This window comes from Aulonocara sp. 'chitande type north' Nkhata Bay, linkage group LG17, assembly GCF_057382095.1.
Source record: "Aulonocara sp. 'chitande type north' Nkhata Bay isolate Kocher_YH1m ecotype deep benthic linkage group LG17, A_spYH_male_GT1.1, whole genome shotgun sequence".
In the NCBI taxonomy this organism is placed as follows: domain Eukaryota; kingdom Metazoa; phylum Chordata; class Actinopteri; order Cichliformes; family Cichlidae; genus Aulonocara; species Aulonocara sp. 'chitande type north' Nkhata Bay.
In genome coordinates this window covers 33,835,915-33,851,449 of record NC_141360.1, presented here as the reverse complement: position 1 = coordinate 33,851,449, position 15,535 = coordinate 33,835,915, and the positions used below count along the sequence as shown (strand labels likewise).

The following is a 15,535-nucleotide window of genomic DNA, read 5'->3' as shown; positions in this document are numbered from 1 at the left end:
AATTCTTAAGTGAAGGACACGTGATATTTGACCACCAACTTCTCATCAGTTCATCCTCGAGTCAAACTAACTAGATTTAATGAAATTCCCTCCAGGTGTACTGGGATGTTGCGTTCCCAAGAACGTGAGAGTAAAATTCCTTTGCTAAGTAAACGTTAACATGAGAAAATCTTGGGGTGTCATGTATAACTGTATGGCATGCAAGGCAGGACCCAAACGCAGGACTTTGAGTAGCTCCTTTGCTGTGACTACTTAAACATAAGAGCACTAAAAAAGGAAAACTCAGAAACAAGAAACTAGGAACAAAAAACTAGAAATAAACAACTAGACATTTACCACTAAGAGTTAACAAGGGAAATGAGGGAAACATGGAAACACACAGCAAACGGGGACGGCATGGCAATGATCAGAGCAAAACTACTGAAGCAAGGAGCACAAGAGTCCAAAACAAAGACCTAGCAGTTCAGAAGGCAGAAGGTGTGCCCTGCAGCAGAGATGGCCCATTACAGGCCCGCTACCTGGCCAATAGCGCAGACGAAGGAGCTCTGCAGGATGACCTTGTGGTCCAGAAACTTAGAAACACTGGGTCACAGACCCAGTACGATGACATGGGGATTTCTAATTGGTGATGTTTGAAAGTTGAAGAGGAAATTCATGAGGTCTCAGTGACCCTGTTGTTTGATCAACAATGAAAATCAGTTTTAGTTTAAACTGGTTTACTTGGATCTCTGAGAATAGGACAAATGATCTGAAAACATTATCCCAGAGGCAGGACACAGTACACTAGACCTGTACACTACATTACACTCTCTGATTAGCTTGACACTGAACATTTATGAAGAATGATCTACTCTGTGCCTCTGTCTATGTGTTCTCTGCTTCCAGCTGAATGAGCTCCGAACTAACATAATCAACACCAACCACCGTATGATGGCCATTTCTGCAGAACTTTCCATGAAGCAAGCTGCTGCTTTATCTCTACAACAACAGATCAAAGAGAAGGAGCTACAGGTCAGGGGGGGACACATGTAGCCACAACAAAGGGATCCAGAAATCTACACCGAGCTCTTGGATGCGCAACTCCACAGTTGCACATCCAACTGGTTTTCCCATTATTTTTATTTCTACTCACTGATCACGATCGAAGGGAGCACTGGCTCATCGTATCCAGTCTCAAAACAACTCAAGATTTCATAACTAGACCTTACTCATGGGTGACAATGTCCATCTTTTATTAGGAATCTGTGGAATCAACATCTAGCAGTTCAATATTTACAGAATTTATGTATGCTTTAAACTATGGCTTTATAGTATGTTGGTTTATATAATTGCTTGGCTAACAAAAGGTTGACGGTTCAATTCCAACTAAACATTACAAATTTTGGGAGGTATATTATTGCAGGTGCCTGGTTTGAAACTGCCAAATCAAATCAACTGAATCAGACAGAACATAAAAGTTTATTGTCTATAGCCTTATCTTGCCTATGTCCTTAGAATAACCTTACGTCTTTGTAACTGAACCTCATAGATGACCAGGTTGCTCTTCTGAAAAGAATCTATGAGAAAAATATTTAGCAGGAAGAAAATGCCTGAATAGATGGACGTATTTACACATTTGAAATGTGTAAATACACCTGGTGAGCCACTTTAATTATTATTTCATTCCCTTTCAGCAATTATTCATATTTTAGACCAAAGAAGGAGGTTTTCAATCAGGCTAACTGCAAGCTAAGTACTAACAAGTAGCAGCTAGCATTACAGTGTATTCTGTAACTATAGCAACCAAAGAGGCTTATTACATTCATTTTTACACTTCCATTAAGGGTAAGTAATGTGTATGTAGTGGCTCTGACTAACAGTAGCTTGATTATTGGTTTATTTATGAACTGCTGCTGTTGGTCATAATTTGGCTAAATCAGTCTCTACATGTTCACCAGGTAGAGGTTAGTGTGAGTTCAACAAATGTAGAACAAAAAGCTAAAAAAGTGAGAATACTACAGAAAGCATACTCTTTTTTTATAGTAAATATTTGATCACATTATACATAAGGTTGCTGCGATAGCCATCAGGACATTGTGGACTGCTACTTTGAAACCTCAACTTGACCATTTGATCATCAACATCTTGTCTACTCTAATGTATCTATTTTAGTAAAAATGGTAGCGCGGTTTACAAAATGAGCAACATGTCGTATAAAATAGGAATTGAAATTTGAAACGGAGTCCATAAATTATTTAAGAAAGTGTTTATTGAGGTCTTACTAATGAGTGAAGACAGTGTGTACTGAAGATGGAAGGACTCCTTTGAGGAGCTCCTAATTGAGGAAAATGTGAGAGAACGGACAAATTGGAGGAAAGTTTGTGAATCAGGAAATGCAGAGGATTAGTAAGGATGAAATAAGGGCAGCTATGAAGAGGATGAAGAGTCCTGATAACCTACCTGTGGAGGTGAGGAGTGGACTTTCTGCCCAGATTGTTCAACACGATCCTGGAGCGTGAGAGGATGCCTGGGGATGTGTACTGGTACCGCTTTTCAAGAACAAGGGTGATGTGCAGAGGCGTAGTAACTAAAGAGTGTAGTCACTAATGAGCTGCCAGGCAGAAGGAGGACGACTGCAGAGACGATTCATGGGTGTAGTGAAGGAGGACACGCAGAGGGTGGGTGTGACAGAGAAGAATGCTAGAGATAGGGTGAGATATATAGAGATGATCTACCGTGTGACCGCTAAAGGAAGCAGCCGAAGTCGGAAGCCATTTACTGAGATCATAGATCGCTTCAGGGTCATTTTCTTACAAATTTCATGAGAACTGGACTTTTTTTTTTTGGGGGGGGGGGCGACTACAAGAGTCACTCCCTGCTGGCAATTAGAATGCAAGTTTAAGGCACTTCTTCACAGGCTTTACTTTTCATACATGCTTTAGTGACTCAGCAATCAGTCCATTATCATAATTAGTATAATTGTTGAGCTTAAGTATGAAAATAATGAGGCACCATCGCGTTATTCAACCAAGAAATGCTGAAAATCAGAAACTGGTCTCAACAGAAACCCCACTGCTGTGTTTCTCAGTAAAAAATAAATAAATAAACAGGTAAAAATGACTGGATTTCCCTCATGCCTTCTATATATTTCAGGAGATTTGTGTTAATAACCTGAAGAATCCCTGCAGTTGTCTGCCTGCAGTGCACCGCAGACACAGCTAGAAGCAGAAAATGCCAAGGCTTAATTTTGCCTGGATTCTGACACTAATACAACCATCTGTTTTTGGGTGCAGCTTAAATTGAATCAGGCCAGGAGAGTGCAGAGTGGACAAAGTGAAAGGAATACAAAGTGAATGTTCCTTCCATTTGTCCTGTGTTTCCAGATGGACAAGAGCCAGCGGCGGCTGGAGCAGGGCCTGTCACCATACCCTGAGAAAGAGGAGGAGTGGAGGAAGATGCTCCAGGACAAGAAGAGGAGACAGAGGGACAAAGAGGAGAAAGAGAGGGTAAAGAAACACACAAGACTCACAAAGATCACTGGTCAGAAATTGATTAGAGCACTGAGGGACAAGAAAAGAAGATAGAGTGGCAAAGAGAAGAGTGCAGCAGGGACACATTGCAGGGGCAGGAGTCGATTAAGACTCTCCAGAGCAAAAAGGCTGTGAGTGAAAGCGTGAGCGAGAGCTACCCACGCACAGACTCGAACTAGAATCTGCAAAAAAACAGGAAATGACAGGCTGAACGGGCGACAAACAAAACCAGCGGCTGTCTACACAAAGAAGGAGCACATACACAGATCAGCTCTGTCTGAAACCAGTCCAGCTGCCTGCAGCCATTTGTTTTCTCCCCTTTTTATTATAGCTACTGATCAAAAAGGACACCACAGTAAATTGCAAGCACATAGCCAAAACAAGTAACAGCAAGGAACCTGCAGATGTGGAAATATTAGTGTATCTGAAGAATTTTGGAGGGGTGTCATTGTTAGTTTTGCATTTTAAACTTCTTAAAATGTCTGCAGATATTTCTTCTTGTTTATTTTGTGGCAGTTTCTGATATGTTTTTCGCGGTCAGAGCCATTATTTCTCGCTTTGCGTGCCCTCCTCAGATCACACGCCAGCGGATAAACTTTATGCATGAGAAAATCGCCATCTCTTTGAAGTGTCCGTGAGATTTAGGCACAGTTAATTTGCATGCTGTGGTGTGGTGAAAGTCAAAGAGAGGACTGGAGTGTCGTGAGGATGCGTGTTCACTTGAACTTGATTTTTTTTTTCTCTTTTTTTCTCAGCAGGAGCTCGCCATCGTTACAAATATATCCATCAGCCACAATAGGATCAAATCAATTTTGTCAGCCTCTTAACAGTTTCAGTGACTTCATCCTGGTGCTAGTTTTTAACACAGTATGCAAAAAACTTTTAAGGTCATGTGTCATTAACTCGAGCAGGAGGCTGTTGAATATTAACAGTACAGGCAAACAGCCTGGGTCTGTCCCAGGGAGTTATCTGAGGCTCACTAATAACACATTAACTCTTGTTGTTTAATCTGTACACAGACCCATATATAAAATTGAACTTTTTTGTGCTTTTTTCTGTTTAGCTAATAAGGTCACAGTAACAAGAAAACAGTAAGTAGCTGTGTGGTGATAAACAGTCACAGCATGCACCGTAAATCCTCCCCCCTCACAAAAAAAAGCGAAATAAATCTGTCCAAGTGTCCTTGAGCGAAGCAGCAGACCCCCAAAAGCTCGTGATATGTAAAATGTAAGCAGCTTTAAAGGAAATAGCTCCAAATATATGCACAAGCATTTGCACAATTTGTTGTTTTACCAGTCTGCATTTACTCATAGAAGTACTATGGGGTGAACACAGTACTATACCTAAACTAAGCCAACTCTCATTTCTTTATGTTTTGTTGGGAAAATGGGAAAAAGGTGCAGCGATTTATTAAAAAGTGTCTGAACCCTCTTAGGCAGCTTGCTTGTCTTTTCTTTAAGTAGTCTTCAGGAATAGTTCTCCAGGCTTCTTGAAGGACATTCGGGGCTATGTTTAGGTAATGAGGTAATGTTGATGTCCGGGCTCTGCGGATGCCAATGCATGACTGATAGTGTTTTTATGTAGGTATGTATCCAGTGTGTTTCCAATCATTTTCAAAATGGAAAAATGAAACTAGCTAATCAGATGCTCTCCAGATCATATTGCATGGTGAATCACAGTATGACTGTACTGATCTGCTTTCACCTGATTTCACCAAGACTCCCAACGCCACTGGCTGAAATGCAGCCCCAAACCATAACAGAGCCTCCGCTGTGCTTTACAGATGACCTCTCTCCTGCCCTTCTCCAAACACACTGGGGATTTAAACAGGTTTTGGCATAACTTTGAAAGTGTGGAGAACTGTTACTTAAGACTGCTTTAAAAAGAAAAAGTTACAAGAAAAAATGCAAAGAAATGATGATTGGCTCAAGACTGTGGAAGAAAAAATGCTGCTTTGATAAGGGTGTTTGATAAGAAGTAAGGGTGGCATATTTTTATAGGAAGGTAGGTAAACTGGTCTAAATTCCTCACTGCTCTCCACACATCAGTGCTCCAAGATGCAGCTATTCCTTTTTCTTTTTATTATACCTACTGTTATAAATATGATTAAAGGAGAGGTAAAGAAAGTTGTTAATAGCTTGTATATCAAAGTGACTTCCCCTAAATCCATGGTTTGGTTCACACACTGTGTGCCAGGGTGCACAGATTGCCTCATGTCAGCTGTAGTATCTGATTTAAGATGAAATCGAGCAGACCAAAATGACTGTACTTTAGTCAGCACGACCACCTTTATACTCAAACAGGCAGGCCTTGCTTTGTTCTTTTCAGTTACACAACATTCCTTTTGGTTTTCGTCATTTGAGGAAAAGTTCACAGGAACGTGCACTCAGTGATCCAGCAGAGGCTGTCAACCTCATTAATAACCAGAAATGTGGATCGTTTTTTTCTTGATATTTTTTTTGTTTAAAAAATTGAATAAATCATAATATAATGAGTAAAATTAAAAAAAAATTGTAATAATTGCAAGTGCTGCTGTTCTCAGGATTTAATCCAAAATATGAAATTCTGCACACGTCGTGTTTGTTTTCAATCACTGGAGGTATAATATGAAGAAAAACAGGAGGAAAAAAACACAAATTAAACTTTTAATCAGCTTTTTTGTCCCAAGCTCATGCACTCGACTGTTCATCTTTGCTTTTGCATTCATGCTGAGATATTAAAAAAAAATGCAGAACTGATTATTCCATTTACTTGATTAAAATTCAGGATAATCTGAAATTGAAGTATTTACTCCAAGGTCAAGCAATCTTACATCAAATATTAAAACTGCTTCTGGTACATTCTTGCGTGTGTGTGTGTGCAGCTTGCTGAGAAGGAGTGGAGGCAGTTACCTAATGGCGAGTACACCACAGCCGAAGCACGTCCCAACGCGTACATCCCGCTGAACGCTCAGCTGCCTCTGCCCAAACCCTACGGAGCCCAGGCCCCCTTCAAACCCTCCCAACCAGGGACCAACATGAGACACTTTCGCAAACCTGAGCTCAAATCCATAGAAATATAGAAGACATGTCTGTGGACAAGGACGACATATTGAACCATATGACTGTTCTGTTTTTATTGGCGTACTTCAGGCACACACACCACTCTGTTTCATTGATTTGTGTTATTTATTTCCACACTCCTTCCTGCTCTCACTAACATGTGCATGTCTGTGTGCTGGCTGCTCTGAGCTTGTTCTTGTGGCCTGCATCTGGTTGTAATTTTGGTTCCCTTACTGGCATTTGATTGTTTACAGTAAAGCTAAAAAGTAAAAGAGAGTGGAAGGGAGGACAAGGAGACTCAGTAATGTATTTCTGTATTCTTTTCTCCACCTAGCAAAAGCATCATCACACTTTTACCACCTTTCTCTAGAAGATAAATTCATTTCTCAGGGCCACTGGAATATTTCTACGTATTCTTCACTCTTGTTGTTTCATCCCTCATGCTTGTAATCTCCGAATAAATTGCAATGGGTTTAAGCTCTATGCAAGGCTGGGAGTGTCTCCTTTAATGCCTGAAATGATAAATGTAAATACGGTGAGGAAGCTCAAACACTGAAAGAGCATAGAGAATGACAAAGAGAGGGGAGAATTTAAATGAAGGGGGAAGGCAGCAGAGGAGAGTCAAAGGGATAAGAGAGGGGGATCTAAATTGGGTGTAGAGTTCAGAGTTGGTGACTAGTGATCGAAAACATAGTCAACTGCCTTTGAAACTAAAAAGTTACCAGAAGCTTTTTTCGATCTTTGAGATTAAAGCAGTTCTGGTATTAGCTTGTTTTGCAGATTCTAAGCATGTGACTGCCCTGAAAGGGTCTAAATTGGTTGCGGGTGCCAGACGGATGGTCTGAGTATTTCAGAAACTGCTGATCTTCTGGGATTTACCCACACAAGCCATCTCCAGGGTTTACAGACAGTTGTCCAAAAATGGGCAAAATGCCTTGTTGATGCTGGAGGTCAGAGTAAAAATGGACAGATTGGTGTGCAGAAGAGCATCTTGTAGCAGAAGAAGACCGCACTGGGCGCCACTCCTGTCAGCTAAGAAGAGCTACTCATGGGCTCACCAAAATTGTAAATAAAAGGCTGTTAAAAAAATAGGACACTTGGGATCCTTAGAACAAACTGAGCACTGTTTATTTGCCTCAGCCTACCTGAGTACCACTGCTGGAACGCTTCTTCCAGTTGCTCTCTTTAGGGGTCAGCAAAGAGGATCGTCTACATCAGCGATCCCCAACCTTTTTTGTGCCACGGACCGGTTTATGTTCAACAATGTTTTTACGGACCGGCCTTTAAGGTGTCATGGATAAATACAACAAAATAAAACCAGTAACAGAAGCAAAAAAAGAAGATTTATTCATAACACATGGGAAAAGACCCAGGGAAACCAAGTTAACGAAAAACAATTTAAAAAAATAACGATAAAAACCCTGAAAACCATAAATTTCACACCCGAGCCTCAACTCTCGCCGCCCAGTACCAGATGACTCATGGACCAGTCCATGGCCCGGGGGCTGGGGACTGCTGATCTCCCTAGCATCCTCCTGTGTCACACCAACCCTCCTTCACGACGTCCCATGAATTTTTTTCCTCCTGCCTGGAAGCTCTATCTTCAACATACTTTGCCCAATATATCTACTCTCCCCTCCAAATCATCTCAACCTTGCCTTTCTGGCTTTGTCCTCAAAGCGTTCAATATGAGCTGTCCTTCTGATGCACTCATTTCTAATCTTGTCCACTGTGGTCACTACCTGTAAAAATCTTAGCATCTTCTTACACCTCCAGCTTGTCAGCACCACCCTCTCAAAACTATACATTACAGCAGGTCTCACAACCATCTTGCAGACCTTCCCTTTCGCTTCATCTCCTCTCCTGCTGTCACACCTTTTTCCACCCATTCCCCCTGCCTGCACTCTCTTCTTCAGCTTTCTTTTGGATTCTCCGTTGCTTTTGATGTTTGACACCAGGTATTTCAACTTCCCTGCTTTCACTACTTCTCCTCCTCAAATCTTCACTGTTACACCAGTGTCCCTCTCAGTCACACACGTACTGTATACAGACTTTCATTCCTCATCTCTCCAGTTCATGCCTCCACCTGTCCAGTGTCTTTTCCACCTGTTCCCTACTGTCAGTATAAAAGCTTAAAAAAATGCTAAACAAGTGGTTTTGAGGAACTTGAACTCATTTGACAGGAAATGAATGGCATAAACCAGCTTTGCGCAACACTCTGCGTGAGTCAACTTCCGAAGGAGGTGACCTGCTGGTGTGATGTGTGTGTGATCATCCATCGCACGCTGACGCTGAGGGCTGTCAGATTAACTTAGCCCCAAACTGTTAGCTGACTACATAACACTGACTGCATAACAGAGTGCGATAGGGGCAATCAGGTGAGGAGTGATCACATTTAAAAGAGGAAATGCCCACAGGAGAAAGGACTGAAGGTGAAGCAGCAAAAGTGATGAAGCTGAAAGCTGCTAATAAAACATTGTGGGTTATGTAACGAAAAAGGGGGGGAAAAAGCTTGATGGGTGTGTTCCTGATTAAATGTGAGTCAGCGCGTGTGATGACTGACGCTGAGATTATTTCCTGACTTTACTGGAGGTCTGCTGAGCCTGTCCAAAACACTCAGATATTCTCGAGAATCAGAGCTCACTTCCACAGAGCCTTTCACGCTACAAATTATGTCACTGAAAGCAGACGTCTTTTCCTAATTTATCCCCGCGCTCCAAAAGTGCTAAGTTCATCCTGTCATCAAAATTCATTGGGAAGCAGTGCGCAGATCGCCTACCTCAAAGCTTGTGTCTCTGCCATGTTCTTTAAAAGTGAGGCAAAAAAAGACACCATTTAAAAAAGACAAAACATTTATTTACATTTCGGTGTAAACATGAGCGATTGAGAGATCCCTTTTTCCAGAGCACTGGTTTTGCAATCAAAGCACAACATGTAAATAATCTGTGGAATTCAGTGCTGGATGATGCGCAGGGTGCAAACATCCAGGCACTGAAAGGATTAGGAACATTTACAGCACGATTTTTCAAAGCACACGTCTGAACATGTGTGTGGAGGCAGACTCTTACTGCCTGTTATGGAGTGATTTTGTGTAAAGGTGCCTATGTTCTCTTTATTTTGGTTTGGTAACAGGAGCTATTAAGTGTTACAAACAATGAACATATAGATATGTAGTTGTGGTGTCAGAGAGACAAATCATTCTGCATAAATCAGCATTAAAGGGGACCTATTATGCTAATTTCCAGCCTCATATTTTATATTATATTCTTGAATTTGGGATGAGTCACAGTTCTGAACAATAATAATTCCTTATAGTGGCCCTTTAAGAAGCTCTTTCGATTGGCTGCTCCATGTACACAAAAGGTTTGAACAGCAGATGGTTGGGGCTAAACCTATGTTCGCAAACTACTCTGATGGCTGAGTTCTAGTGATCTTTAATAATGTATACTTTGTTGATCCCCGTGGGGAAATTCCTTTCTGCATTTAACCCATTCGCTCAGTGAAGCAATGGGCAGCCATTGGGCGCCCGGGGAGCAGTGTGTAGGGATGGTAACTTGCTCAGGGGCCACCACTCTACCTACTGAGCTATCCCTGCCCCACAGGGCAGAAAGCGGGAAGTCCTGGTGTGGGGCCAGAGGCTCTCATAAAGGGGATCAGTGGGGGCCCAGTCTCTTTGAAGTGATTGAGCTGTGCATGGTAATAGTGGAGCTTACATGATGGTGACAGCAGAGGGAGCTTCCCATAGGGAGGATACTGAATGATGCTTGAAGGAGAACTGCATTTATACAAAGAATAGCCAATCACAGTGCTTAAAAAGTTCTGTTAATTTTCTTTTGTAAGTTGTATTTGAAATTCTGAATTTGAACTTGGAAACTGTCTGAGTTTTTGGCGCTTACAGAGAACTTGCACATATGCTGACTTAATCATTCGAAACTCCAGCCATGTTTGATGTGAGCATCCACCACTGTAACAGCACATGCATGACAGACAATAAGGGAAAGCATAATAGGTCCACTTTAAAACCAGAGCAACTGACCACATCAAACCACAACCATCAAAGCTTTTGTCAGCATATAATCAAGTTGATGGGGTGCAGCAGCATTACAGGAAGCCCGGCAAGTTAAACAAGTGATTTATAATTACCATTCACAGCATTTGACATCAATGTTCATAAATTCTATGAAAGCAAGAAGAGAAGCTGAGGAGACGATGCAAATAACTGCCTGCAGTTTTCGATTTCAAAAAAAAAAAAAAGTTTCCCAAAGTTTAATTAAACCGTAAGTGAAGGTGTGCCCATGTTGGTTACTGTATTCTAATTGCCAACAATTTGTTTGGTTTGCGTAAAGCTGCAGCTGTTCCTCGCACATCGCAACCCATCTCAGCTCTTTCCTGAAAAGCAGGTGGGAAAACTGGGGTGATGACTCTGCCTCCTATTCTGAGCATCTCCATCCATCTACCCCTCCGTCCCACCCTAATTCATCATCGCACAGTGAGAACTTGTTTATGTCTACGCCTCTGCCTTTCAATCCCGCCGCTCATTTTTCATCTCTCGCCCTCCCTCCTTCCATCATCCATCCATCCGTTACTTGTCCTCGAGGCCCCTTCGATGATGACTGGTCTCTCAAACACATTTTCCTCCCCATCTCTTTCCCTCTCAATCCATCCGCCCCGCGTCCCTCTCCACCTCTGCGCGTTTATCATTTTCTCTCGAAGCCCAGCAGAATTAGCGTCTGTTTCAGAGCCGTCTCCTCCACAAACCTGGCGTCCACGTTCTCCTGCTCCTCGAAGGGGTTCGGACCTGCTCGGAGTCAGAAAGAGACAGATTCTTATAGAAAACAGAACAGCAGACTTTGTGGTACAGAGTTGCTTTCTGGCCAGGCATGCACGCACACATGCACACACATTCTGTCTTAATCCTCGAAAGGCCTCTATCTAAACACAAAAGCGCGCACACATACACACACACACAATACCTCCTTCCTCTATATCAGAGAGTATTTTTGCCAGGTAGGTAAGAGGCACAAACTCAGGTCTGAAGCCAGGCTTGTCTGTGCCCATGAATGCAAGTCCCTAAGGAGGAAGGAAAATAAAAAGCACAACTTCAGGGTTTTTTTTATGCCTTATTTTTGAGAAAACAGTCAGACAAATCTGCAGCAAATCCAGAAACTGAGTCACCTTAGCTCTTCTCTAAGATAAACTTGGCTGCAGTTTAACTTTTAAGGCACCAACAGACTATCGCTGCACCAAATGTCACAGGCTCTCCACGCCTTCTCTGTGAGCCAATTAGCTGACTGAAACTTGGCGATAGCATCACATCCCACTAAATCAGTGGGTGACTGCTTTACCACGTTCAGTAATGATGTCTTTTTTTATGTCTGTGCAGAAACAAATAAACCAAAAAAAACAACTTTCTGGTAGTACTTTATTTTTAAAAAATGAGAAAAAGCATATTTTTCTGTATAATTATTTGATTAATATAACCATAAATAGACTTGTGGGTCTGAAAGATAACCTATGGACGCTCTAAATGCCTGTTCAGTGAGGGTTTATAATTGAAAAGACCATGCCTTAAGCATTGAAAACATTGGGAACACTAAAAACTACTGATTAAGAACATACAGTCATGGTGAAAAGGAAGTACACCTCTCTCAGTTCTAAGGTTTTAGACAGGAGGCGGTAAAAATAACCTCAGATGACTGACAACATGGCATTGTTTATTGTTCCAGTGTTGCTTCAGTTCATGGAGGTTTATGGGCATCCATTCATGCACAGGTCCAACCACAGCATTTCAATCTGAGTGAGGCCTGATCTTTGACTGAGCAACAGCAACACTTGTAGATTTGCACTTGTGTGCTTGTGATCACTGCTCCGTTGCATGAAGCTAAAGCTTAGTCCAAACTGGACTCTAGAACACTTTGGTATACAGAGGATTCGTAGTTCAATCAGTGGCCACAAGGTACCGAGGTTCGGCAGCTGCAAAATTAGCCCAAAGCTACATAAAATTAAACAGAATTCAACTTCTCCCTACTGACCCTTAGCAAGAGTCTATATTTATGTTCAAAAACCCACAAAATTGATGGCATTTCCATAAAGTAAAGGTCAACACCACCCTGTTAGCACATTCGCTTTGAAGCATAAAACAACAGCCTTACATAGCTCCTGGGATGGTTATATATTCCCATTTTTGGAGGATTTAAAAATAATGCATTTATTATCAAAAACAAATGGTGGCACATTCCAGTGCAAACATTTCTCTCAGTTTTCTGTTTTTTAAATGCCTGAATAACTTTCTAAAAATGTCTGTGAGATTAGGGTGTGTATGAGAGTTGGCATGTGTGATACACTCTTCTGTGTTACCTTATTTTTGTTGTGTTTCTCCAGCAGAGTCTTGACATAATCTCTGGAGATTGAAGCAGAACTGACAGGATGATCCCACATGTGGTAGATCCTCTTCACCATAGGCTACGCATACACACAGACACACACACGCACACACATAACCGAGTTTATATTTTAGGCATGTAGTTCATGCTGTCAAAATAAAAAATATCCCTGGAGCTTATGAACACCTGTCCCTTTCTATTTTGCCAACTGGAACACAAAACCATTATTGTGGTGTGAACTGCTAATGAGGGGTTTCAGAGAAATACGCATCTTTAATTTTTAGTGTTTTTGTCGCAATTTCAACACAACTTCTTTCCACACAACTGCACTCATTACTTAATCACAAAATAACTAAACAGGATGCTGCATTGGGCAACTTATAAACTTCATACCTGACTGGAATATATGACTGAACTTCGTATAGGGATTATTACACCTACAGAATACTGCAAACTATGAATATGAAGAAATTAGTTTTTCAGGACGGAAATAACAACAGGCTGCTAGGGTAGTCTACTACTGAGTTGAACCGCCTGTTGCCAGGACTGCGTTAGCTCTGTGTGGCTTAGATTCACCAAGGTTATGCTGCTGGGTGCAGGCATCATAGGATGGCTACACTGTGGTCATAACACCTGACTATATAAACTTTGACAATGAACTCACTCCATTAGACTCACAGCATATATTTACTGAATATATTTACAGATACATATGCAGTGGTCCCTCGCTATAATGCGGTTCACCTTTCACAGCCTCGCTGTTTCGCAGATTTTTTTATGCAATTTTGCATGCTTTTTTTTTCCTTTTTTTTTTTTCTTTTTTTTTTTACAGTGCTTTGTGTTCTGCCTCGTGATTGGCTGTAGACAATTGTCAATCAATCTCGTGCCGTGTCTCCTGTACAGTACAGAATGCCTTCAGCTTGTCAAATATACATAAATATACATAAATCTTGCCATCGCTGGCATGGAACGCACGCCACTGCCCATTCCGTCACAGATTTGAGAAGGCCCGGCCAAACAAACTTGAAGCTGCCTTGAAGCTTTGGCAAACTGTCCTACCGGTAGGATAATTTTACAGTGATGTCTGACAAACCATCCTACTTTGGATGGTTTGTCAGATATAGCCGTCCTGATTGGCTATATATTAAAGCACCAACATCAGTCTCACTGACTGTTGATACAAGGCTGGATGGATCTATGTTTTCATGTTGTTTACACCAAGTCCTGATCCCACCATCCAGTCTCAAATTGTAGCCTGTTTCCTGTTTTTAAGTGAAAACAGTGGCACCCAGTGGGGTCTTCTTCTGCTGCTTCTGCTCACAAGTTCAACATCTTGTACGTTCAGAGATGCTCTTATTAGGGGTGCAACAATACACAAAATTTACGGTTCGGTTCGGTTCGATACTTTGGTGTCACGGTTCGACATTTTTTCGATACAAAAAAAAAATGTTCATGCCTTTTTAATTTGTCATTTATTAAATTTTCACGGCACATTCCGCACCACGTCTCTGTGCGTTCATCATTTGTTTGAAGCCAGCTCGCCTCCTGCAACTACTTTTCCGAGAATACGTGCTTCTTTTGTGGTTCGGACTCCTTCTGACATTTCTTTGGAGGTGGAGGCACATCACAGTAATTGCTTAAAGGAGCTTGCTTCTTCGACATCTTTAAGAGTTCTAAACAAATGTGTCACGGTTTGCGGGGCAAGCCGTGTGGAGTTGTAGAAAAGGACCCAAAAGGCGGCAGCTCTGGTGCAGGTGAATATTTATTTACAACGGTGGGCACAAAACAGCACTGGTGGAAAAACAAGAAACCGGAAACCTAAACTGGGTAAGCTAATAACACAAACCAGAAACGAGGATGCAGGGAGGTCCGGGGAAATACACAAGAGACGCAGGGAGACCGAGGGGAAACAACACAGACGAACCAGCAACTACCATAACAGAAGACACAACTTAAATACACCCAGAGAACACAGGGAGGTTACACACAGGTGGGGAACACAGGTGACACTGATAAACATAACGAGACAGGGCAGGCGTGAACACAACATTACGCATACTGACGAGAGACTGTCAAAGTAAAACAGGAAGTACACAGAGGTTCAGACAGGAGGAGAGAGAGCACGGGGAGAACACAGACATAACAGGCTGGGGGAAACATGGAATAAACACAAAGAGAGACGAGAGCTCATAAATACACAGAGGGGCACAAGGGGGTAAGAGTCACAAAGGGAAAAACACTTAGGGAACACCACAACAGGACACCTCAGAAAACATGGCCTAAATAAGGAGCGAAAATACAAGGAACCAAGAATACTGGGCCAACATGGCCCAGGACCATGACAAAATGTCTGTCCTCCTCCTGAAAATCTTATGTATGCAAACACACGTTGAAACTTCTTATCTTGTGCCCGTTTTTTATTTTGACAGCAAATGCGCACCACTTATGTGCAGCCCTGGTTATTTCACTTGTCATATTGCAGCCACAGAAATTCTTTTGTCCATGAAACCATAAAGCTGCACTTTCTTTTTGCCTTATAGTCTGATTTGTCATAACTTTTCCGTTTTGTGGTAAGCTTTTCTTTGGCTGTCACTTCTTCACC

The 15,535-nt window shown here is 41.8% G+C and overlaps 2 protein-coding genes across 3 annotated transcripts in view; one reads left to right on the top strand and one right to left on the bottom strand.

Moving 5' to 3' along the window:
- ccdc146 (coiled-coil domain containing 146) overlaps nucleotides 1–7,032 on the top strand; it is a 62,912-nt gene extending 55,880 nt beyond the window's left edge. For both annotated transcript variants that reach the window (XM_086268910.1, XM_086268911.1), the window contains exons 21-23: nucleotides 886–1,011; nucleotides 3,363–3,485; nucleotides 6,373–7,032. In XM_086268910.1, the coding sequence (XP_086125036.1) occupies nucleotides 886–1,011; nucleotides 3,363–3,485; nucleotides 6,373–6,570 (447 nt within the window). In that variant the 3' untranslated portion in view covers nucleotides 6,571–7,032. The remainder of the gene's footprint in view (nucleotides 1–885; nucleotides 1,012–3,362; nucleotides 3,486–6,372) is intronic.
- Nucleotides 7,033–9,384: 2,352 nt separating this feature from the next.
- gsap (gamma-secretase activating protein) overlaps nucleotides 9,385–15,535 on the bottom strand; it is a 56,028-nt gene continuing 49,877 nt past the window's right edge. The window contains exons 30-32 of the mRNA XM_086269078.1: nucleotides 12,908–13,012; nucleotides 11,524–11,620; nucleotides 9,385–11,348 (exon numbers count right to left, since the gene is read on the bottom strand). Of these exons, the coding sequence (XP_086125204.1) occupies nucleotides 11,248–11,348; nucleotides 11,524–11,620; nucleotides 12,908–13,012 (303 nt within the window). The 3' untranslated portion in view covers nucleotides 9,385–11,247. The remainder of the gene's footprint in view (nucleotides 11,349–11,523; nucleotides 11,621–12,907; nucleotides 13,013–15,535) is intronic.